Here is a 24,576-nt window from a genome sequence, read left to right on the forward strand (position 1 = left end):
AATCTACGTATCAGTTTACTATTCACAACAGTACCTAAATAAGGGAAGACACCTTTATTGATATCTATATATTGTTCTAGAGCAGTTTCAGTATAATCGACAATCGGGAGGTCTCTCTTGTGTCTGATATGTACTAGGTGGGAATTCCTATGGTAGTCAGGTGGGGCTAGAAAAACTGGTGGTAGTAGGAAGGCAATGTAACAGGTTCCCTCCCAATCGAGGGGCAGACGAACATATGCGGTCTGACCACAAACAAAATAAGAATGACGTGAAGCTTTGAAAATAGATTACCCACTGTCACTATACTTGACAATAGTAGTACAATCACTATGTCCTACATGTACGGAACCATTCTTTCGGACACATAATTCGCCTTTGACTTGTAATACTGACATAGCAGGGAAGTCTGGAGTAGTATCAGACTGAACATTCAGGACCATGAAATTCGAAGAATAATTACCTAAATTATAAACTTCATTTTCTAGATCTAACCCTGTTCTGTGGGGAAGACCTTGCTTGTCTGGAAAACATGTACTGTTAAGAAAAGACATATCTGTTGAGGATGACGTTAACGTGGACCATGCTCCACATGAACCGTTATGTGAGAATGGATAAGGAAAGAGTGGCAGAACTCCCTTCGGTGTCTGGAAAGGGGGGAGTCGACCACACACCCAACAATTAGTGGCATTGCTGGTCTGGTGTGAATAATGTAACATGCGGATAAAGGAATTATTTCGCATAGCAAGACGATAAGATAGTTCATGAGGAGGCAGATCACTAAACGTATGCTCTACTGTAGCAATAGAAGACTTATTTACATGAGAAACTGGAAAACACAAATAAAATGCAGTAGTAGTAAGCTTTATTTCGATATAAAAAAAACATATCATAAAAGCGAAACATCACAGTATAAAACAATAATCGAACAAACAACTTACAATTCATTGTACCTTTAAAAAAGATCTGTCCATTTGGACAAGAAAAACATGTTAAAAAGGGGGAGACATTATTGGATCATCAGTTTTTTAGTGGTTCTTATACGCCAAGCCCATCCTAGGAATTTTGCGAAACAGATGGCAAAGAAGGGACTTGTGTCTGAGAGCAGTATTCTCAAAGCTTCCAGGTGTGAACGGGTTCCTAGGCTCCTGAAAAGAGGCTTCAACCACCTCCGTCTGGGAGCCAAATAGGCTCGACACTCAAATAAAAAGTGTGCAACAGATTCTGTTTTCAGCTCACAAAATGGACAGTCGGGAACAGTTTGCAAGGGTGGTTTCCAGGTAGAAGTGAACTGGCATAAAGGTAAAACCCCAACCCTAAATTTAAAATATAAAGCCCTATCATAAGGACTGTGGATCAGGTCCATATAAGCTTCTCTGGAGGGTTTACATTTTACCATCAGGAAGTTGGCAACAGTTTTTGGATGGTTAGATTTGCCCAGTCTCTCACTATCGACCCAAGACCAATAGGCCCTCTTCAATTCCTGTTTGGGAGGTGCGGTTTTGTTTTCCCACGCAGATCCTAGACCAAGCAAGATAAGTGCCTTCTTAACCTCTCTAAGCCAAATAAAATGCATAACTCGTGCAGGTAATCATGAGGCTGAAAAACAATATGAAACTTAGAAAAACGATACATCGGATTGAGTTTTGACTAAATCTCTCACTATGGGGGTCTATTTTATACATGTCAGAAACCGGTCTAACCGTTTCACCTAGGGGAGGACTTAGACAATCAAACTGGCTGACTTATTTTACTAGACCTTAATTTTAGCTTATACTCCTGTTGCGGAGTTTTCTCTAACAGGGAGGGATTTGTATCATTGTCTTTTGCGGGACAGTCCTTAAGAATAGTACTTTGGCAATCCTTAAAATCCTCGGAAATGTTCTTGGAAACAGTCTTTAATCCATAAAACTTTTTCACGTGAGACAGGTGGACCCAGCCCTTCCTGCCTTCCAGCTTGACGGCAGTACGGGTGGCCAGGAGGACCTGCTTGGGTTCCTTCCAGCGAGGCTCCAGCGGACTTGAACGATCAAAGTTCCTCACAAGGACTAAACTTCCGGGAACGATGTCATGCGGTGCCACCTCAGTATTGTCTGGAAATGCGGCAGAAACCTGTGAACGACAAGAGTGTAGGGCAGACATCAAGGAAGCTAGGTAATCTGTCAGCATATTACTTGAAACATCGGTAACACTTCGGGGTCTAGGTGTACCCCACATATTAGGGGGGCGGCCGAATACGACCTCGTACGGGGACAGACCTGATCTGGAATGTGCGACCATGCGCATATAAAACAGAGCGACTGGCAGAGCAACTAACCAGTCCACACCTTTCTCTTTACATATTTTGGCAATGCGGATTTTCAGGGTCTGGTTATGTCTCTCTACGAGACCGGCTGCTTCAGGATGGCGTACACAATGGAACTTCCACTGGTACCCTAACAAAAGGGAGATGTGTTTCATAAGCTCAGATGAGAATGGCTGGCCGTTATCAGAATATACGACCCTAGGGAGTCCGTAGCGGGGGAAGAACTCACGAACCAACTGCTTGGCAGTGGTCGCGGCTGTGTAATCTGGAACTGGATATGCCTCTGTCCACCTGGACAAAGCGCATACAACTACAAGGACATACTTGAAACCTCAACATCGCTCCATCTGAATATAATCCATCTGGAGGACTTCAAAAGGGTGGTCAGGGGGCTGAAATCCACCTTGTTCCACCGGGACACTTTTACCTGGATTGAACTGGCAACATATCATACAGGTACGGACTTTCTGCTTGGCTGCAGCTCGTAAATGCTTGTTGAACCAAATGTTCTGGATACTGTCTAACATAGCTTTTTCTCCTAAATGTGCTGGACTATGTGCGGTATTGATAATGACTTGAACCATAGAGTCGGGGAGAAACCATGTGGCTCTACCCTTCGTTACCCATCCCTGATCTGTCTGGACCCCTCCTTGTTCGGACCATTTCTTGATTTCATCGGGAGTAGCATGTAACTGGATATCTATGACATCTTGAGTAGGGTCCTTAACTGTCATACAGGTAGTCGGAGCTGGAGTATGTGTCTGTGTTGGATTAACTGGAATGTCTGGAGTCTGTGCTGTAAGCTTGGCTGTGCGATCTGCTAGATCATTACCTTGAGAAATAATGTCAGTAACTTTCGTATGTGCTTTGCATTTCATGATAGCAATAGATGTCGGTAAATGTATGGCATCTAACAGAGCTTGAATAAGGAGACCATGCTGAATCTTGGTTCCATGAGAAGTCATGAAACCTCTCTCCTGCCAGAGCACTCCAAAGTCGTGTACGACTCCAAATGCGTAGCGTGAATCTGTATAAACATTAACTTTCAGGTTCTTGGCGTGTATGCAGGCTTGTGTCAGAGCAACTAGCTCTGCTGCTTGAGCAGACAGGGTGTCAATACGGTGTGTTTCTATAACTTCAGTGTCAGTAGTCACTGCATACGCGGCTACTATTTCTCCTGTACTTGTTCTCATACATGAACCATCCACATAAAGTGTCAGGTCGGGATCTGGTAATGGAATATCTGTCAGATCTTGTCTTGGCTTAGTCATAATATTAACTACTTCCACACAGTCGTGTGTGGCAGGATTCGAATTAACTGACGGTAATAGTGTAGCAGGATTTAGAACGTTGCAGCGTCTGATTTCTATGTGTGGCTGGAACAGTGTCAATTCATAACCTGTTAAACGTGCAATTGTCAAGTGCTGAGTCTGTGTTCGGTTTAAAAGAACTTCCACGGAGTGTGGAACTTGTACTGTCAAGGAATGTCCTAATACTATGGAATCACTTTGTCTGATAGCTAGTGCTGTGGAATTGAAGCTTCGAAGGGGACACCTTGTGCCCCATCTCGGCAAGGAAATACAAGACTGTAAGTGATGCTCGCTCGCAAGCACGTTCAGAACGGGCTGTGATCAGTAGATCATCGACATACTGGAGCAGGGCAGTGTCTGTTGGCATGTGAATGTTGTCTAGTTGTCTCTTAAGTGCTTGACTGTAAATGCTAGGACTTTCCGTGAAACCTTGAGGAGCTCGTGTGAACATATAGCTCCTTCCATTTAAACAAAATCCGAAAAGAAACTGGCTGTCTGGATGAATGGGGACACTGAAAAACGCGTTCTTGAGGTCTATGACTGTAAAAAATGAGGCTTCGGAATCAATGGCTGTCAATAGGGAAGAGATATCTGGGACAACTGGGTACTGGGGAATAATACATTTATTGAGTTCTCGAAGGTCAATCACTAATCGATATACTGGGGGTGCATTTGGATCAGTACGTTTCATGACTGGAATGATCGGAGAATTACATACATTGGAGTTAGTTTCTACAACTACTCCTTGAGCCATGAGCTCGTCAATAATTTTGGATAAGGCTGCTACAGCCTCAGGTGGCAATCTGTACTGTCTGATTCGTGGCAGGACTATACCTGGTTTGAGAGTCACACGATGGGGTGTGATTTGCATAAAACCTACATCAGTTGGACCTTGCGCCCATAGATGCTGCGGAACATTAGACAATCTTGGATCAAAATCTCGTAATACATAGTGACCCTTGAAGTCACGTAGAAACAGTCGTATTCCCTCTGGGGAACAGCAAATAACTGCACCTAATTCTTTCAGTGTCTTAATACCTAACAAATTTTCTGGACATGACTTCGTAAGTAACAGATCAGTAGTGCGGGACAATGGACCTACTTCTAGAGTAACTGGCTTAGATATCTCGTTTACAATAGGCTTTCCTGAAAATCCAAGGGAAACATTTCTAGAGCCTGAGAGCGGAGCCCCTGGAACTTCGGCGTGACTGATGGTCGTCCTACTTGCCCCTGTATCAATCAGAAACTTTCTGTCTTTCCCTAGTACTTGACTATGAACATAGGGACCCTCTTGATCTACAGGTATCTCGATGAGAGGCAAGCCTACCTCCCTCTCTAGGCTGTTTCATGAATACTGTTGATACTCTGGATACTCTGTCTGAGCATACTGGTACATCTGCTGTGTAACATGCTGTGTTGCAGCAATAGGCTGCGGTGCTGGAACTGTCTGTTGTGCATTCTGTGGCTGAGAAGTCTGTGAAACTTGTTCTTGTCTAGGCTGACGTGGTCTTTCTTTAGTCTTACCAGTAGCTATATTGTGTTTCAGAACTGCACACTCGTTTACGAAATGACCTGGCTGTTTACAATAATTGCATGTCCCTTTAACGGGAGCTGCAGGATGACTGGCTTGATTCGGACCCCTCTTCTGACTGTCTTGTTGAACAGATTGTGCAACTAGTACTTTCATTTTCGTGTCTTTCATACGTTTCCTTTCATGATCTTGCTCTTCTCTGATTCTATTCTGGTGATATTGGAGCATCTGTAACATCTGGGACGGGGTACTAGCTTGCCATGTACTTTCGACTTTCAAAACTCGATTCTTAACTTGTGGACTTGAATTCTCGACTAATTTAGTAACAAAAAGATGAGGGTATGACTCGCTACTCGTCTTCAAGCCACTGTTTATAATAAAACATTTTTCAAACCTAGAATAAAAATCACTAGTATCTTCATCTTGTTTCTGTTTACAGGCTGAGATTGCATCCCAGTCTTCCTTTTTAGTGGCTAATAATCTGGGCAAAACTTGTATTAACAGTTCTGGTAATTCTTTACATTTCTCTCCAAGACCGGTACCTGGTACTCGTATCTTATCTTCAGCTTCTAGAACTGCCCAATCGATCTTTTTCTCTCCCACCTCCCATTCTTTTTCCTTGAGTTTCTCGTATACCCCTGCGGGCAACAGGACCTTTAGCATTTTAATAATATCTGGATACGTGTATTCTCCCATACGGAGCATGTCCTTCAATTCTTGGTGGAACCCTGCTGGATCTTTGTCATGACAGGGAATTAATTTCTTCATTTCTAAGAGTCCATCTTTGTAATTGGGGTGTAAACAAACACTCTTTGCATTTCACCATCTGCTGTCCTGACTGGGTGTACTTCTCGTAACGGATTCTGTCTATCTATGTAAAACGGTTTACTTTCTGGAGGTGAGACATGAACAAAATGCGGGTTCAGGAACGTTCTATATTTGTGGCGCTGTTCTAGAATGACACTAATTAAATCGGTACCTAGACCTTTCCATCTATACTGGAGTAACTCGTTCAGGACATCGTGTAACGGACCTGGATCAGAATGTTGACCCTCATATAATGTAATGAGGTGCTGGATCATATACATACCCACCAGTCGTTGCTCGGCTGGGGGCAGTTTCAGAAACATTTGTGCCACTATTTCATCTGGAAAAGTGGTAGAATCAGTAATCCATCGGACTGCTGATCGGGCTAGTTCTTGTTCATGCATAGTATTTAACTTACTATAACCGATTCGTGATTTCAGAATGTGATCGGTAGCTTGAAATATTTGTTCTAGAGAACCTTGTTCTGGTGCTGGGTGATGAAAAACTGACTTGTGTTCTAGGCGTAAATGGCGGTCTGGAAATCTAGATTTTCCTACATACGCTATTCTGGCGGGATTCTCGTCGTCTACCTCTTCAGTAGAAGAGTCATTCTCTTTCTCGCTTACTTGTGCTGCTTTACGTTGTTCGTGTAACTTTATTATTTCCTTACGAATTCTCTTGTACATACTCTCTATACTACTGATAGTTCTGTGTTTACCCTCGGCTATATTATCACTCCACCTTGTCAGGATTCTCATTTCGGCCGGATCTTTGGTCGGATAATCTTGTTCCCTTATTAAACAATTAATCAGAAACTTTAATATCATGAGCTGGATCTCAGCTTTCCTTTGGGACATGGCTTCGCCAATACTTTCTGGATCATCCCCTGTACGGATGAAACGATATATTCTGTCTAGATCTTCTTTCATATTCGGTAGGGTGTCCAAATACCCGGTCACTCGTCTTACACGGATGGAATATATAACTGTGCTATCATCACCTGCGACTGGATCATAGCGGCATTCAGTAAGAGCTCGTCGGATATCTGCAACGGACTTATATTTGGGCGTACGCTGTAACGCACTTTCATGTAACTCGACTAATGTTACACGTTGGTGTGGTGGCGGGGTACCAGGAGGACCTCCTCCTGCGGCCCCTAAACTGGAATCGTCGACTGATACTCTTCGTGCTGGCGCGGCGGGAAATTGTAATGAGGACTGGACCGGGGGTACCGTAGCAGGTACTCCGGTGTCTGGAGGAGCAGGAATTACATGATTTACAGGGACTGGCGGAACAGGATTTGCATATTCTGGGACTGTGTCGTCCAAGTAGGACGAGATGAAAATATCGGCTGCGGTCGGTTTGTGACGTAGCTTGGTCGGAACTAAGGGTGGCGGAAAATTACTGGATGCCTCCGGGGTCGCTTTTGGCAAGCCCTCGGCAAGAAGAGGATACATACCCTTAATGAGGGCATTCCTCTGTCTGTCTGACTGTTCGGTTTTAACTCGTTCACCTATCTCGATTAATTCCCTTTCTTGGGCTCGTTCTAAGGATTCTCTACTTAATTCTGACTTTCTGATTTCTTTTTCAGTTCTTTTATGAGATTCTTTGCGCCATAACTCGATGGCATCTTTCTGTGACTGTCTGGCTTTCTTTTTCCATAATGCTTCTTCTACTCGCATGATGCACTCGGCATCCCACGTACCTGATACGGGCCATCTATACTTTTCTTCTACCTGTTTGGTATACTCTACCCATAAATCTAGATATAATATGGCACTTATGCCATGCTTCTGATACATAAAATGACCTGGACTGTCCCTAGGCGGGACAGGAACTGCTTCTTCTAACAGACCTTTTCTGGTTTTTAACTGACGTAGTTTCGAGAACAACGGCATGACGGAACTGTAATCTAGACACAATATAATACACAATGAACACGATAAGTACACCACTTTCATACCACGACATTAAAATACATGAAGAACACTTAAAATAACAGTTCGAACAGAATACTACCTGGAATACGGAAAACAGAATACATGAATTTGCTCGAGAACAGAACTGACTAGAACAGAAACTAGATGCACTGCTGAAACAGTACGAAACTTACCGGTCTCATAAAGAGACACGTCAGGACCCGCATCCACCGAAGTGGACACTTCGTTTTGGGATCTGTGTACCACCAAACCCCACGGACCAGAGACAATTAGATTGACCCTGTCTAGATACTACCCCAGCAACGGTACTCACCGGGCAGCAAGAACGGAAGGCCTCGGACTGGACTGGACTGCTTCGACGCCGGACGGACGAACTTCGGACTTCTGTTACGGGTGGGCCTCCGGATACCTCGGACCTTGAACTCTCGGCTTGGGCTCTGGTCGGGACTCGCCGCGTTCCTCCACCGCCTCGTCTGGATGCTGGACCGCAACCTCCGTCTCCTCCGTGGGCCTGAGGGATACTTGAAGCAGAAATATCTGCACGTGGCCGGTATGGTTCCGTCACGGCTGCAGAGGGTCAGGGGGCATACGTGGCTTCACCGGCGCGTGGGGAAAGGGCAAGTCCCTGTTCGGGCGCCATTATGTGGTATATAAATAAATAATACCGGATCTAGGTTTGACTGGACATAGTAATAACAGATAGCTCAATAAATAAGAGTCAAGATTCGAGGTAGTAGGAGTTTGCAGGTTTAATACAGCATAAAGGACAGGAACAGGACAACCTGCACAGGAATAGGATGGCAGAGCCCGGCAGCTGCCGGGGCTGGATCTGGGATGAGCGCGCTAACTTTAATAACAGTACACAAGCATATATACTAAAACAGTTGCATTACAATACATACAATAGGCGGAGCAGTGGGTGTGGTCAATAGCAGTCGCGAAAGATAAGGGTGAAAGTGGGTGTAACAGGAGGCGTATACATAGACATGTGATGTGAACGTAACAGAATATGTCATAAATGGGGTGGAAACATGGAGGGGGCTACCTAAGGAGCCGGGACCTCTAACCTAATAGTGCGCGCAAACTGACAATGACGTGTTACTAGGAGAAGCTGGGGGCTATGAACTCTGTACTAGGAGCAGAGACTGGAGTCTGGAGAGTCAGGGCGACATGTGCCTAAACAATATCTAGTATCTGATGTTTAGAGAACATGTTGATAGAATCCAAAAGTTATCGGGGTAAAGGCTAACAGACTCTAAGACTGGTGCATGCATTATTCTACATGTAGGGCGTGATGAAGAATATTAAATGACCATAAATACAGTATTTCTCTTACACGGAGACGTAAAGGCTAGACGATGACGGAAACTATTGATGCAATTCAGTAGTTTAGGAATGCAGAGAAGGAGGGCTGAACTGATAACTAGAATCATAACATACTCTTGGCAGACTCGTAGGCAGAGCCAGGCTGAACCGGGCACTGCGAGGCAGGAAGTAAGTGAAGGGTCAGGAATACAGGTGGGGGCTGTATCGCTCCTCAGCGAGGGCTCAGGAGACAGGAGCTGAATCTGGTGTCCGGGCCCTTTTGAGGCCTAGAAACGGGGACTTTACAATGAAATAACATGCACACTGAGAAACGTGGCAACGTAACTTTACATAGGCCTGATATTCGTAGTATTCACGAGAACTGGGAACTGGCATACTAGGGATGGACACAACTGTAGTTGCGTCTTTAATCAAACATGGGGAATACATATGCATATTAATCATGCACACATAACATAAGATGGGGAACACGTAGGGACACAGAACATGGCAAAATTTACTTTTCCACAATACCCGCGAGGGTCTCAGGGCGCTGGGGAGGGGGGGCGGTACTGATCGAACAGCCAGGTCTAGAGTATCCTCCTGAAGGTCAGCAGGGCTTGGGTCTATCATAGGCTCAGTGGGAGGGTGTTCCATGTTTGGGTGGCAAGGTGGGAGAAGGATCTTCCGCCGGAGGTTGTTCTTCGGATGCGCTGGACGGTGGCGAGTGAGAGGTCAGTGAAGCGTAGTTGGCGGTTGGGGATATAGAAGGAGAGCCGTCTGTTGAGGTAGGCTCGGCCGGTCTTGTGGAGCGTTTTGTGTTCATGGATGAGGAGCTTGAAGGATATACTCTTGCTGAAGGGGAGCCTGTGCAGGTTTCTCAAGTGGGGGGTGATGTGACCATGTCGTGGTACTGCGAGGATCAGTCGTGATGAGGCATTTTGGATGCATTGTAGTCGTTTGATGAGCTTGGTCGGGGCTCCCGCGTAGAGGTCATTTCAGTAGTCGAGTTTGCTGCTGACGAGGGCCTGGGTCACTGTCTTTCTTGTATCTGTCGGGATACATCTGTAGATCATGCGGAGCATGCAGAGGGTGTTGAAGCAGGAGGAGGAGACGGCGTGGACTTGCTTGGTCATTGAGAGCGTTGAGTCAAGGATTATTCTCAGGTTGTGTGCATTGTCGGTGGGTGTCGGGGATGCCCTCAGTGCCGTCGGCCACCAGGAGTCATCCTAGTCTGAAGGGTTGGAGCCGAGGATGAGGCCCTACGTCTTGTCCGAGTTCAGCTTCAGAGGGCTGTTCTTCATCCAGTCGGCGATGGCCTTCATTCCTTCATGGACGTTGGCTTTGGCAGTGATGGGGTCTTTGATGAGGGAGAGGACCATTTGAGTGTCGTCGGAGTAGGAGATTATATTGAGGTCTTGCTGTAGGGGGAAGTGTGCGAGCGGGCCATGTAAATGCTGAACAGTGTTGGGCTGAGTGAGGATCCCTGGGGTACGCCGCAGTTGATCTCGGAGGCTTTGGAACGGAATGGGGGAAGGTGGATGCTCTGGGTTCTGCCGGAGTGGAAGGGGGTGGTCAATTCCGGAGCATTGCCTCGGATCCCTGCATCGTGGAGGCATGTGCGTAGAATGCGGTGGCAGACGATGTCGAAGGCGGCGGAGAGTTCTAGGAGGATTACACTGACAAGCAGAAAGAACTTATTTATTTGTTGCACTACTGGGATAATTTAGTAAAGTTAGAATCTTGCTGCATGTTTTTACACATTCCAAGCTATTGCAGCTTTTTTTTAACTGACTCGTATTGCACTAATATATATTTGCAACAAATATCTAAGAATTTTTTGATGTGTTTAATTATGCACTAGAGGCACTATTTGTATTCTTCATATTTGCAACCATTTTACTCTCTTTCATAAGAAATAGCCATCCATCAAGGTAAATGGTTTGTGGAAAAGATGATGGTGAGCCCATGTATTATATGGAATAAAGTAGCCCCTTGTGTATGTGAAGAATTTTGCGAGAGACACTCGGAGGTCCAGAACCTTATAAAGGAACTCCACCTACAGCTTCTTTTCTCTATATGGTGATGGAACTCCTTGGTGATTTGTAGTTTCCTTATAATGTATGGCCGGGGGTAAGTTATCCCTTATATTGCAACATTTGTCAAAGAGGCAGATGTTCTGCATGCCCTCCCCTGAAATATATTTCCTTATCTGAGGGTTGAAGATGGTAATACCAGCTCTGCCATTGGTTACTCCTTTGTGGTAGATTGAGCATCACCGTCACCAGTGTTCCTACTGTGAAAGGCTGCCACAGTCGCCATGTAGAACTAAACAAAGGAAACAGGAAACTCCGTCCATGAGGTCGGTTGAATGTGGGTTCTGGAAACTTAACCAGAGTTTAGGGGAGCCTGTCCAGGACCAGCATTTGTGAAGGCATTTCATCCATGCTGCTAAGGCATTATAGACCTGTGCTGCTGACTTTTCCCCTAAAGTGCGCCTGCCATGGACCAGACTAGCAACATATTGCAGATTTGTCAGCCTGTTCATTGCATGTCTGGTGGAGGTGAGGCAACCACCACACAGGCATATTAGAGTGACCCCTTAAATGTTACATCCATCATCCCCTCCAACCCTCTGGCAGTTTTCTGCCTGTGGCCAATCCCTCTTCCCATCATTGCTCATCTCTTTTTCTGTCCAACCTTACCCTCTTCTTCCTACATATGGTGTTCACTTATCTCTTTCTTGTCTAAAGCTATCACAATGTCCCTCAAGTTCTTCTTCATTCTCAGAGGCACAGCGATGGCCCCATTCAAACCACATCTGCCCTCTCCAATCCATTGAAGCCCGGCCTCTTTCCATTATTCCTTCATCCTGTTTTCACTTATCTCTTTCTTCATTCCATTTTGTCTCAAGCTATCCCAATCTCCCTCAAGTTCTTCTCCATTCTCTGAGGCACTGCAGTGGGCCAGTCAAGCCCCATCTGCCATGTCTACTCCATTGATTCCCTGCACCTTTCCATTCTACCTTCCTCTTCTTTGCACCTACCCAGCAGACTTAAAATGCAAACCCATTTGATGATGTTACTTTCATGGCCTGCTCATTTACCGCTCCCCCATTTGCTTGCCCGAATATGTTGTCAGATTCCCTCCTATTCAGTGCCAATGGTGACTCCATCACCCGCTTCCAGGCGCCCCTCCTTTTGTCCTTGGCACCAGACAGGATTGTGTAAAGGAGAAGGTGCTGCTATAGGTCTTTACCCCAAGGGTGTACTTCTACCCTCAAAACCACCTCACTGGTTGGAATCAGGAGCCTCTTTTAGAGGTAGTTATTAACCATGGAAAACCAGATGTCCAGGATGAGCGGACCGAGGGCTGGACCAGGGTCTGCCCAGGGTCCGCCTACTGGCATTATGGATTATCCTGCATAATAATTATCTGGACCCCAAAAAAGGGCATGAGGGATGGCAACAGATACCTCAATTATGAAACACCTGTATCTAACAGTGCTGTTCATTTGTTACTGTGTCTTATCTTTTCTTCTGCAGGTGAAGCTGTGAAAGAGTACAGCGCATCAGGATGCATGACCAGAAATTTCTGCAGAAAAGGCGCTTTCAACCTTCAAGGTCTACAGCTGCTGAATTATGATTTTAAGTGTTCACCTGCCATCAAAGTTTGAGACTACCTTTTGCACCATCAACATGCCCATGTGCCAGCCGAGTGTGTCCTATTACATCCGGTACACATGTATATGTATGTGCATGGCTAATTACCATGCCACTGCATTCTTAAACACTAGCTGATTCTAGTGCTACAGACCCCCTTAAGCAATGTCACTGCCTTTGTATCCTCTGTGTCTTCTCAGAGCAGCTCTTACTGATCCAGGTCGGTTCCAGAACCATCTGAGTTGTGTCAGGGCCTTAGAAGCAAGCTGTCTTTGATATAATACTAAAATGACATGATCTGGTTCCCCCTCCCATACCACAGGGGATGACGTCATCTGCTGCCTCCTCCCATCCCTCAGGGATGGCCATTCAGTGACTGCTCCCAGTGGTCTGCCCATGAACTGTTGTTTCTTAGGCGACCTCCAAGCTGCTTCTGTGAGTTAGTCCCTACCAGACTCTACTGGTTCCTACCGACTCCATCAACAGTCATCCACCACACTAGTGTTGACAAAGCCAGTAGTGAGCTGGCATTCTCTGTCACAAATACTTTAAATGACAATGTGTAGATTTGCATGACACTGTAAATTAATCAAAATTAATAAATATTAATTTGAACTAATGGAAATTCGACTCGATATTTGTAGTCATTTAATACCAACATTTTAAACGGGTAATCCAGAAAAAATAAATAGCTTTGACCAGTGGTTGCTTATTGCCTGTAGATGCTGATGTCTAAGATATAACATCTGAAGAGTGGCCGCCCTGCTATTGAGTGCAACATGAAGGCTGCAAGTTTGTGAATGAACCACTCTCTGTGACGTACATGAGTCCCAGGGACGTGATCAGTGGCAGCTCCTCCGCTATGGCGGAGGAGCATCGCCCCGCTGCTCTGCCAGCAGTAGTTAAAAGAAAACTAAAATGATAACATGAACAGTTGACGCGTTTTGTTCAAACAAAATGACTTCTTCACCACCACTGTTGATCTCATCCATCATGGACACTCTGACATTATATGTTAGGAGGGCTTCTTCGATGCCCTGAAGAAGTCCTTTTATTTGGACGAAACGCGTCGGCTGTTGATGTCAACTTGACCATTTTTAAACTTTTTGAATAAATGAAGAATTTGAAGAAACAACTCTGAACAGAGAACTGATAATTTGATGTGTGTTTACTTACCTTTTAGTGGTGCACCTTTTTTCCTTATTAGAAGTTGTTGATTCCAGTATTGGATTGCACCTTGACAGTGGGTGCGCTAACTGCGTGCACACACTACCTTGGGTACTTCCCAATATATGCGTAAGAAATAGGGATAGAAAGTCAGGTGCTAGTTCTGTGTAGGGTTCCACTATCTAAGGTTGTATTTTTCAGTATTGTGTACTGTGTAGGAACTGTTACACAATGCTGTGCATGAACGGTTGTGAGTGCTGTGCTGGAACAGTACAAAGTGTTGTGTAGGAACAGTACAGATTCCTGCGCAGGAAAAGTACAGAGAGCTTTCAACAGTACAGAGTGCATATAGTAACAATATAGAATGCTGTGCAGGAACAGTACAGAGTGCTTTGAATTAACAGTATTCCGAGTGCTGTGCAGGAACAGTACAGAGTGCAGAAACAGTACAGAGTGTTGTGCAGGAACAGTACAGAGTGCCGGAACAGTATTGAGTGCTCTACTGAAACAGTGCAGGAACAGCACACAGTGCTGCACAGGAACAGTACATAATGCTGGAACAGTATAAAGTGCCGTGCAGGAATAGTACAGAATGCTGAAACAGTATTGAGTTCTAAACAGAATGAGTACTGTGCAAGAACAGCACAGAGTTCTGCACAAGAACAGTATAGAGTGATGTAATACTAGAGTGCTGTGCAGGAACCTTACAGAGTGCTGTGCAGGAACACCACCGAGTGTTGTGTAGGAGCAGTACAGAGAGCTGGAACAGTAGATAGTGATGTGCAGGAATGGTACAGAGTGTTGGAAAACTACTGAGTGCTGTGCAGGAACTGTACAGAGTGCTGTGCATGAACAGTTCAGAGTACTGTGCTGGAACAGTACAAAGTATTGCGTAGCAAAAAGACAGATTCCTGTGCAGGAACAGTACAGTGTGCTGAAACAGTATTGAGTGTTGTACAGATACAATGCAGTGCAGGAACAGCACAGAGTGCTGCACAGGAACTGTACATAGTGCTGGAACAGTAGAGTGCAGTGCAGGAACCTTACAGAGTGCTGTGCAGGAACACTACAGAGTGCTGGAACAGTATAGTGCTGTACAGGAACAGTACAGGGCACCAAAACCGTACAGAGTTCTATGTAAGAAAAGTACAAAGTGCTGCACAGGGACAGTACAGACTGCAGGTGCAGCACAGAATGCTGCACAGGAACAGTACAGAGTGCTGCACAGGAACAGTTCAGAGTGCTGTTCATGAACAGCACAGAGTGCAATACAGGACAAGTGCAGAGTCATGTGCAGGAACAGTACATAATGCTAGAACAGTATAGAGTGCTGCACAAGAAAAGTACAGAGTGCTGGAATCGTTGAGTGCTGTGCAGGAACCGTACAGAGTGCTGTGCAGGAACAGTACAGAGTGCTGTGTAGGAACAGCACAGAGTGCTGGAACAGTAGAGAGTTCTCTGCAGGAATGGCACAGAGTACTGTGCATGAACAGTTCTGAGCGCTTGGAGCAGTATAGAGTGTTGTGCAGGAACAGTATACACTGCTGCTCAGGAACAGAACAAAGTGCTGTGCAGGAACATTACAGAGTGCTAGAACAGTATTGAGTGCTGTGTAGGAACTGAACAGAGTGTTGTGTAGGAACAGTACAGAGTGTAGTGCAGTAAGAATATAGAATGCTGTGCAGGGACAGTACAGAGTGCTGTAAAGAAACAGTATACAGAGTGCTACAGAGGAACAGTACAGATTGCAGGAACAGTACAGAGTGTTGTGTGGGAATAGTACAGAGTGCTGCTCAGGAGCAGAACATAGTGCTGTGCAGAAACAATACAGAGTGCAGGAACAGTACTGAGTACAGAATATGAACAGCATACAGAGTGCTGTGCAGAAACAGTAGATAGTGTTGTGCAGGAACAGTACGGAGTGCTTGAACAGTATAGAGTGCTGTGCTGGAACAGTACAGTGTGCTGAAACACTGTTGAGTGCTGTACAGGAACAGTGCAGTGCAGGAACAGCTTAGAGTGCTGCACAGGAACAATACAGAGTTCTGGAAGAGTAGAGTACAGTGCAGGAACAGTACAGAGTGCTGGAACAGTACAGAGTGCTGTTCAGAACCAGTGTAGTACAGGATCAGCTTAGAGTGCTGCACAGTAACAGTACATAGTTCTGGAACAGTAGAGTGTTGTGCATGAACAGGAAAGAGTTGTCAGATCTCAGATTAGTTCCACTACACATCCACTAACCTTCAGGAACAAATCCAGCAGGGGTGAGGTACAGTTCCCAATTCCCCTTCTCTCTACCCCCAGGAAGTTTGTAACGCCCTTCCTTTGCGGGGCAGCAGGCAAAGGGAAAGGGGAAATAGGATAAAATAATAAAAGGTAGCGGTCCACTACTATAAGAGCCTTTTCGATCCTCATCTGTAAAGAAGCGAACCTCCTTACTTGGAAAATCCCAAAGCCACTGGAGGAACCCTTCACATGGAAGAAAGGACAGCAGTTACTCCCATCAGACTAGCAGATGTGCCTAAGTAGAGCTAGAGAAGCGGTACCAACTCCCTACCACTCCAACAAAACTAATTACAAGCTGTACCTCAATGAAGTGGTGTATGGTAGTCAACCTGGCGTGGAATAAGCCAAACTGGAATCCAAGGTACAGACGGTTAAGAGTCAAAAGACCCCAAAAGAAATAAATGTGTGAAAGTGACTCTCTTCTTGAGAGTGTGCACATGCCTCACATAATAATACTGAATCCTCACCAGCAAGCCAAGCGTGATTAGTCTCTCACACTACTGGTAGGATATTAATAATGCAGGGAAACATTTGATGAACAAATAGAGAAGATATTCATCAGCCGGGGAGTGAAAAGACTGACTTAATTCACGGAAGGGTGACACAATCCAAGAGGGCTTCATTGCCTAACACAGACGCGTGCCAGGAAGGGTCACACGTAAGTCTACTATGGTGCAAAAATCAAGATAAGACTGGCACTCCTATCCTTGGAGCAGACCCGTACAAAATTAGGCATGAGTGGCTCAAGCAGGCTTACCAAGAGTGCTTCGGTTTTCCTGTCCTGTCTATGGAAAAGTCAGCAGAGTACTGGCAACATCGAGGTGGCGGCTCCCACCCCAATCCAAGGTTGACAAGCACCAGTTCATCATCGAGATGGAGGGGCAAAAGGCAGCCTTAACCTTCCTGAGAAAACCAGATGGTTGCCCCGTGGCATTTTGGTTCATCCAGTTCCTGTGTGCACGTCTCTCCACGGAGGATCATAGCAAGAGTGCAATGCAGGAAAAGTACAAAGCATTGTGTAGGAACAGTGCAGAGTCCTGTGCAGGAACAGTACAGAGTGTTGTGCAAGAAAAGTATAGAGTGCTCTGCAGGAACAGTACAGAGTGCTGCACATAAAAGGTACCGAGTGCAGGAACAGTACAGAGTGCTGCTCTAGAACAGTACTGAGGGCTGTCTATGAGCAGTACAGAGTGTTGCGCAGAAACAGTACAGAGTGCAGGAACAGTGCAGAGTCCTGTGCAGAAACAGTACAGAGTGCAGGAACAGTGCAGAGTCCTGTACAGGAACAGTACAGCGTGTTGTGCAGGAACAGTATAGAGTGCAACACAGAAACAATACAGAGTGCTGTGCATAAACAGTGCGTAGTGCTCTGCAGGAACAGTACAGAGTGCTACACAGGAACAGTACTGGGGGCTGTCTATGAGCAGTACAGAGTGTTGTGCAGAAACAGTACAGAGTGCAGGAACAGTACAGAGTGCCGGAACAGTACAGGGTGCAGGAACACTATAGAGTGCTGATCAGGAACAGCACAGAGGGTTGTGCAGGAGCAGTACAGAGTGCTTCGAACAGTACAGAGTGTTGTGCAGGAACAGTATAGAGTGATGTGCATAAGCAATACAAAGTGTTTCGCACAAAGAGTACAGAGTGGAGGAACAATACATAGTGCGGAACAGGAAGAATACAGAGTGCTGAGCAGGAATAGTACTGAGTGCTGAACAGGAAGAGTACAGAGTGCAGGAACAGTAAGAGTACAGAGTGCTGTGCAGGAACAGTACAGAGTGCTCTACAGAAAAGAAAAGGAAAACATCTAAGTTTGACACAGGTGGAAAGGAGGAGGCAGCATTTATGATGAAAAGCATTAATAATGTTCTACAAATACCATCTGTAAGAAACTGGATTAGTATTTGAGATGGGCAACTGCTCACTCAAGGAATAATGACAACTCTTGTCAGGGTGTGTTCTTAAAGGCACTAACGTAACCTGAGCACCGCCTGCTGGAATCTATAGTACAAAGCCGGCAGGTGTAGCTTAGGGAATGGGTAAAGTAAATATGCAGACCTGAAAGAGTTTTTTTTAATCTTTTTTTTTTATTGAAGATCTTTAGTGTCATTACAAGAAGAAGAAAACAAATTTCAGCATATCAGATTACCATATATGTAAGAAAGGAAAAACTGATATCAGTTGACATCAAACTTTCATCCACAATATGCATATCCAAATTAATCAAAATATGAACCCCAAATTAAATCAAATTTGCTGACCCCTCCCACCCTCAAAGCATACCCTTGCTCGCATTTCCTAACTCTCCGCATTTTCTGTCTCCATTCCTGCATTGATGGAATCTGTTGTGACCGCCAGTTTTGAAGTAACAGAGATCTAGCAACTGCCATTGCAATGTATATTAATTTAACCTGCGGGACAGAGAGCCTGAGATCTGGATCAAAACCGTAAAGCATCAATTTTACATTTAAGGGGATCATAAACTGGTAATACATTCTTAAAAAAGCTGAAATTTCATCCCAAAAAGACGTAATCTTTGTACAATAGACCATTATATGGGACCAATTGGCAGAGACACAATTTAAGCATCTGAAACATTCAGATGAATGATTGCTATACATTTTGGAAATTACAGCAGGCGTACGGTACAGAAGCCATTTACTAAAAAATAACATTCTTCGCCAGTTAGCCCCCTTAACGTGCTGAAATTCAGTTTATTAATAATTGTCCAAGTACTGAGAGAAAGTGCATGATTTTCTTGTTCCCGACATTTTTTAACTGTTTAGGGCCTAACTCCACCCCCCTTACTCTGAGCTATACAACCTTTCCAATCCCCTGGTTTCCTTAACACAGCATTGACAAAAAGATCATTAACCAGCGCAGATGGATGGGTAAACTGTGTGGGATACAAATGCTCAAAGGTTTTATATAATATTTTGTAAGACCCTACCAATAAAAAACTCCCATGAACTAAATGGGCCATCTCTGTTGGAGATATCCACTCTCCATCTTTTAAAAAATCAGTCGCTTTACTGAAACCTCCCCCGACCCAATTTTGAACCATCTCTGATCCTATCTTAATACCCAAAAATGGAACTAAGTTATCCAACAAATTTGTTGAATTAAAGGGGGAGAGAGAATAGCTTTTAAGCATGATGGTACGTTTCTTTAGGAACCATAGAAGTGTCTTATAGCGGACTAGTTTTGGAGATTTGAAAATCTGCAACGGGGAGGGAATCTGAATTTCAAGACAGATTAAATCAAAAAAGAAGTTAATAAATAAATTTTGTTTTAGGGCTTGATTCTTAAATCTTGATAGATACTGAGAAAAGTAGGCATAATAATAATCCCTAAGATTCGGTAAGGAGAGTCCTCCTTATTCCAATTCCTGAAACAAACAGCCTGATTCATGTAGGTAAATTGCACTCGAAACTTCTCAGAATCTGGCCCTTTGCGAGTGCAATTTTTGCATTTGGTATTCATGATACCAAATGCAAAAATCGCTATGTAAGAATTCGCATATTTGCGTGGAATGGCATTTAAGGAATCTCTAATAGAGATTCCTCAAATGCTATTCATGACACAAAACAAAATAGCGATTTTGGACTTTTGGGGCCGCTATTTACCGAGAGGTCAGACCTGTCGGTAAATAGCAAAAACTCAGAAAAATGCTTTTAAAAGCATTTTTCTAAGTTGCATGTTGCACACACACATGTCCTTTGGACATGTGTGCGCGCAACACCTGTTCAAATGTGCATTTTAGGGGTGCTACAGGGCGTCCTTTGGACACCCCTGGCACCCTTAAAATCGCTATCTCATTTGCGAGTAGCAAATTGCTACTCGCAAATGAGGGATACTCCCCATTCATTCCTATGGGCCTCTTGGCCCATAGGAATGAATGGGGAGTATTTGCGAGTAGCAAATTGCTACTCGCAAATAAAGAACATGTAGGAATCGCTATTTAAGTAGCAATTCCTACATGAATGCCATTTTGCGTGTCCTCAATAGCGAATCGCTATGATTCGCTATTAGGGACACGCAAAACGGCATGTACATGAATCAGGCTGTAAGTGCTTTTTGCGATTCATGGTGTTTTTTCTGCCCAAATAAAACTGGAGAACATGGATTCAACTTTTGCAAAAAATATGCTTGGTAGAGAACAGGGGATAGTGGAAAACAGAAAATTAAATAGAGGGAGGATAGAGATTTTTATCAGAGCGACTCTACCAAGGATCGACAGTGGCAATGCATTCCAGCTAGAAAACATTATGCAAATTTCTTGAAGAAGGGGATCGAAGTTAAGATTAAACAAATCTTTAACATGAGCTGAAAAGAAAACCCCTAGGTATCTTTTCGGTTTGTTATTAATGCAGCGACTTATGTTGGGATGCAATTCTGGATCCCTACCTCCACATACCAGAATTTCTGTTTTCTTTTTATTAATCCGGTATCCTCCCAAGGCCTCAAATTCTTCAAAGAGCTGAAAAACACGAGCTTGTGAATTTAGATTAGGTTTAATTAACAGCATAATATCATCAGCGTAAAGCTTGATCTTAGCCATTGATGGAACAGGAGGAGGAATATCGGTAGTATTCCGAATTGCAACTGCGAGGGGCTCAATAAAAAATGCAAAAAGAACCGGTGATAATGGGCAGCCTTGCCACGTGCCCCGCTTAACTAAAACTGATCATGCCAATACCGTATTTATGATGACATTGGCTTTGGCACCGGTGTAGAGATTACGGATTAAATTAATAATTTTGTCCGGAATTCCAAAATATTGCAAAATAATAAATAGTGTCTCCCAAACCACCAAATCAAAAGCTTTTTCCGCATCTAATAACAGAATTAATGCTGAAATCCCCCGTGTCTCAAAATAAACTAAGGCTTCAACCAAATAATGCGTATTTGTTATCAATTGTGTACCTGCAATGAATCCATTTTGGTCAGGATGCATCAGATTGGATAAAATGTGATTAAAGCAAATTGACAGTAATTTTGTAGCTATTTTATAATCGGAATTTAATAAAGTGATTGGCCGATATGAATTAGGATCTTTAGCGTCTTTCCCCTTCTTCAAAAAACTAACCACCTTGCCCTCTCGGAAAGATCCTGGAATTGGACCTCCTCCCAGCATCGAATTGAGTAAACGCAGAAAAAATCAGAGAAAGCACTAAAAAAACTTATAAAAACTCGGCAGGAAGTCCATCTGGGCCACAGGCCTTACCGTTCGGGAGACCTTTCACAACCAACCCCAATTCTTCCGCAAAAAAGGAGCTCGCCATTACTAGTTGTTCAGTTATGTTATGTTATGTTATGTTATGTTATGTTATGTTATGGAATATTTTTATAGCGCCTATCACCGCCGGTCTCTAAGCGCTTAACAAGAAAAACATAACACACTGAAGCCCAAGGAAAACCTACAGCTGTATTACCGCCTAAACCGTCATGAAAGCCTTCCTAAAAAGATGAGTTTTTTGTTTCTTTCTAAAGGGCAATAGCTGTGATTCTTCCTTCAAGGTGGACGGAAGCTCATTCCACAGTTGTGGAAGAAGCACAGACAAGGCCCTGCCTCCTTTAGTCTTTAGTTTGAACCTAGGTTGAATCAGATTAGAGGTTGTTCCTGAGCGCAGGGATCTTCCGGGAACATACCTCATCAAACGTTGTTTGATATACTCTGGGGCATTCCCAAATAAGGAAAGAGAGGGTAATACCTGCTTCCCTAAAAAATCATTTAACTTTTGTTGATCTATTTTATGATGTTGACTGTAAACCTTGTTATAGTGAGTAAGCATTATTTTCCCTATCCCTTCCGAATCTGCTTTAAACGAATGCGTTGCTGGACAGTTTAGACCGCGGATTAAATTTGAAGCAGCTTGTTCACTAACCTGCCAAGCTAAAAACTTCCCCGTGAAGTTACTCTCTTCATACATTTTTTGAGATTGTCTGTAAAAGACATTCTCACTCTGGGCATATAGATGTGTGCTGAATTCCCGTTTGGCTTTGTTTAACTGATCTTGGATACTGCGGGAGGGATTCTGTTGTCTTAAAATGCTTAATGCCTGTATACGTTGTTCTAATGAGTTTTTAATGGATCTAGCAGCAGTCAAAGCAGCTGCATCCTTCCCTATAACTATCCCACAGATAAAAACCTTTAAAAAATCCCACACGATGTTAAGTGGGGCTGTGTCAGAATTGCGAGAGAGAAATTCTCTAATCTCTGATTTTAGTTATTCGACCCATATCTCGTCATTCAAATATGTTTTATTAAACACCCAGCGTTTTGGAGTTCTTAGATTTTACCCTAAAACAAATTCAATTACGAGCAAGGCATGATCAGAAAACCCATTATGCACAATCCTTTGATATTACAGATTCAGATTTCTGGAGGTGAGAAAGAAGTCAATCCGTGAGGAAGATTTGAATCTCCCTGACCAACAAGTATATTCTTTTGTGAATGGATTTTGTGTGCGCCATGGGTCGCAAAGATTAAGGGTGACTTTATAGTTAGCAATAGTTTCCAATGTTTTTGGTTTAAGCTGCTTTCTCGAATGTGTAGTTGAGTCCAGCTTAGAATCTATAATAACATTAAAGTCCCCTCCTATAACGATATCTCCTGCCACCATCAGTAAAGATTGAAACAGCTCTTCATATGCCCTGAAATTATCAACTAATGGTGCATAAAAACTAACGAAGGTGATTGGTCTCTGTATTTGTATTTATTTTTTATTTGTATTTATTTTACTTGTAAAGCGCTAACATTCATCCTGAAAGGACATCACGGCGCTGAGAAAGAATTGCAAGTGACTTGATGACAGCAGTAATTGGAAATTATTGATCTGGCCTGGGAAAAAGGAATGTTTTTAATTGTTTCCTAAATGAAAGGAAGCAGTCAGTAGTTCTGAGTTTAGGAGGTAACTCGTTCCACTTTGTTGCGGCAATGTGAGAGAAGGCCCTCTCTCCCATCCTGACAGTCCGAGCTCGGGTGATAGATGCTCTTCCTGAGGTCATAGATCGTAGGTTTCTAGAGGGTTTGTGGAATCTAATCCTGTCATGTAGGATGATGGGGCCTGTATCGTGAAGGACTTTGTGAGAAATACACAACAGTTTAAAAGTGGCTCGCTGTCTCATTGGGAGCCAGTGGAGCTCACGCATGCATTTTTTTGCTGAGTCGTATTTCCTTTTATTACAGATGGCTTTGGCAGCGGCATTCTGAACCAACTGCAATTTGGAAAATAGGTAGTCTGCCATTCCCACAAACAGTGAATTACCGTAGTCCAACCTGCTCATCAGTAGAGCTTGGACTAATGTTTTCCTGCAATCTGTCGGAACCCAAGGAAATAGTCGTCTAAGCATCTTCAAGAGGCCGAAACCTCTGCCGCAAACTATGGAAACATGAGATTTCATGGATAAATCTTTATCCAGTGTTATTCCTAAATTTTTAGCTTTTATAGTTGGGTTAGGAGGCAAGCCCAAATCACTAGGCCACCAACTGTTGTCCCAGACATGTGTGCTTCTGCCGAACAGTAGAATTTCAGATTTGTCAGCATTAAGTCTAAGACAATGGTCCTGCATCCAAGTTGCCAGTTCAGTTAGGCAGTTCGTCAATCTAGTTTTGGAGTCATCATTTTCATCAATGGTAACCATCAACTGGGTGTCATCCGCATAGGAGCACATTTCGACACCCCACTTTTTGCCGATGGTTGCCAACGAGGAGACGAACACGTTGAACAAAGTTGGGCTCAACGATGCCCCCTGAGGAACTCCGTATTTTATAGGTCGTGGGGGGGATGTATAATCACCCAGGCGAACTGATTGGGTGCGATCCGCTAGGAACGATTGTAGCCATCCAAGTGCTTTATCTTGAATTCCTTTCTCTGCCAAAGTATTCAATAGTTGATGGTGGGGTACGGTATCGAAAGCCGCTGATAAATCAAGGAGTATCAGAACGACTGTACTACCTTGATCTACCTTGGTTCTAATACTGTCTGTCACCGCCAAGAGAGTGGTTTCGGTGCTGTTATTTGTCCGAAACCCTGTCTGTGATGCGTCCAGCAGACCATTAACTTCCAGAAATGTGGAGAGTCGTCTGTTGACCAATTTTTCCAGGACCTTTGATAAGTAAGGTAACTGGGATATTGGTCTGTAATTGGCCGGATTGTTCACATCTGCCCCGGCCTTCTTTACTAAAGGGGTGACTAGGGCCTGTTTCCATGATGTTGGGAATTCGGCAGAACTGAGGGAGAGATTAAATACTCTGGTAACT

General features: G+C 44.0%; 1 protein-coding gene across 1 annotated transcript in view; it reads left to right on the forward strand.

The window, feature by feature from the left end:
• LOC144828285 (phospholipase A2 inhibitor 25 kDa subunit-like) overlaps window positions 1-13,476 on the forward strand; it is a 70,731-nt gene extending 57,255 nt beyond the window's left edge. Inside the window, exon 5 of the mRNA XM_078686367.1 lies at window positions 12,741-13,476. Coding sequence (XP_078542493.1) covers window positions 12,741-12,871 — 131 coding nt within the window. The 3' untranslated portion in view covers window positions 12,872-13,476. The remainder of the gene's footprint in view (window positions 1-12,740) is intronic.
• Window positions 13,477-24,576: the final 11,100 nt, after the last annotated feature.

The sequence above is a fragment of the Lissotriton helveticus genome, chromosome 4_1 (assembly GCF_964261635.1).
Source record: "Lissotriton helveticus chromosome 4_1, aLisHel1.1, whole genome shotgun sequence".
NCBI classification, from domain to species: Eukaryota; Metazoa; Chordata; class Amphibia; order Caudata; family Salamandridae; genus Lissotriton; species Lissotriton helveticus.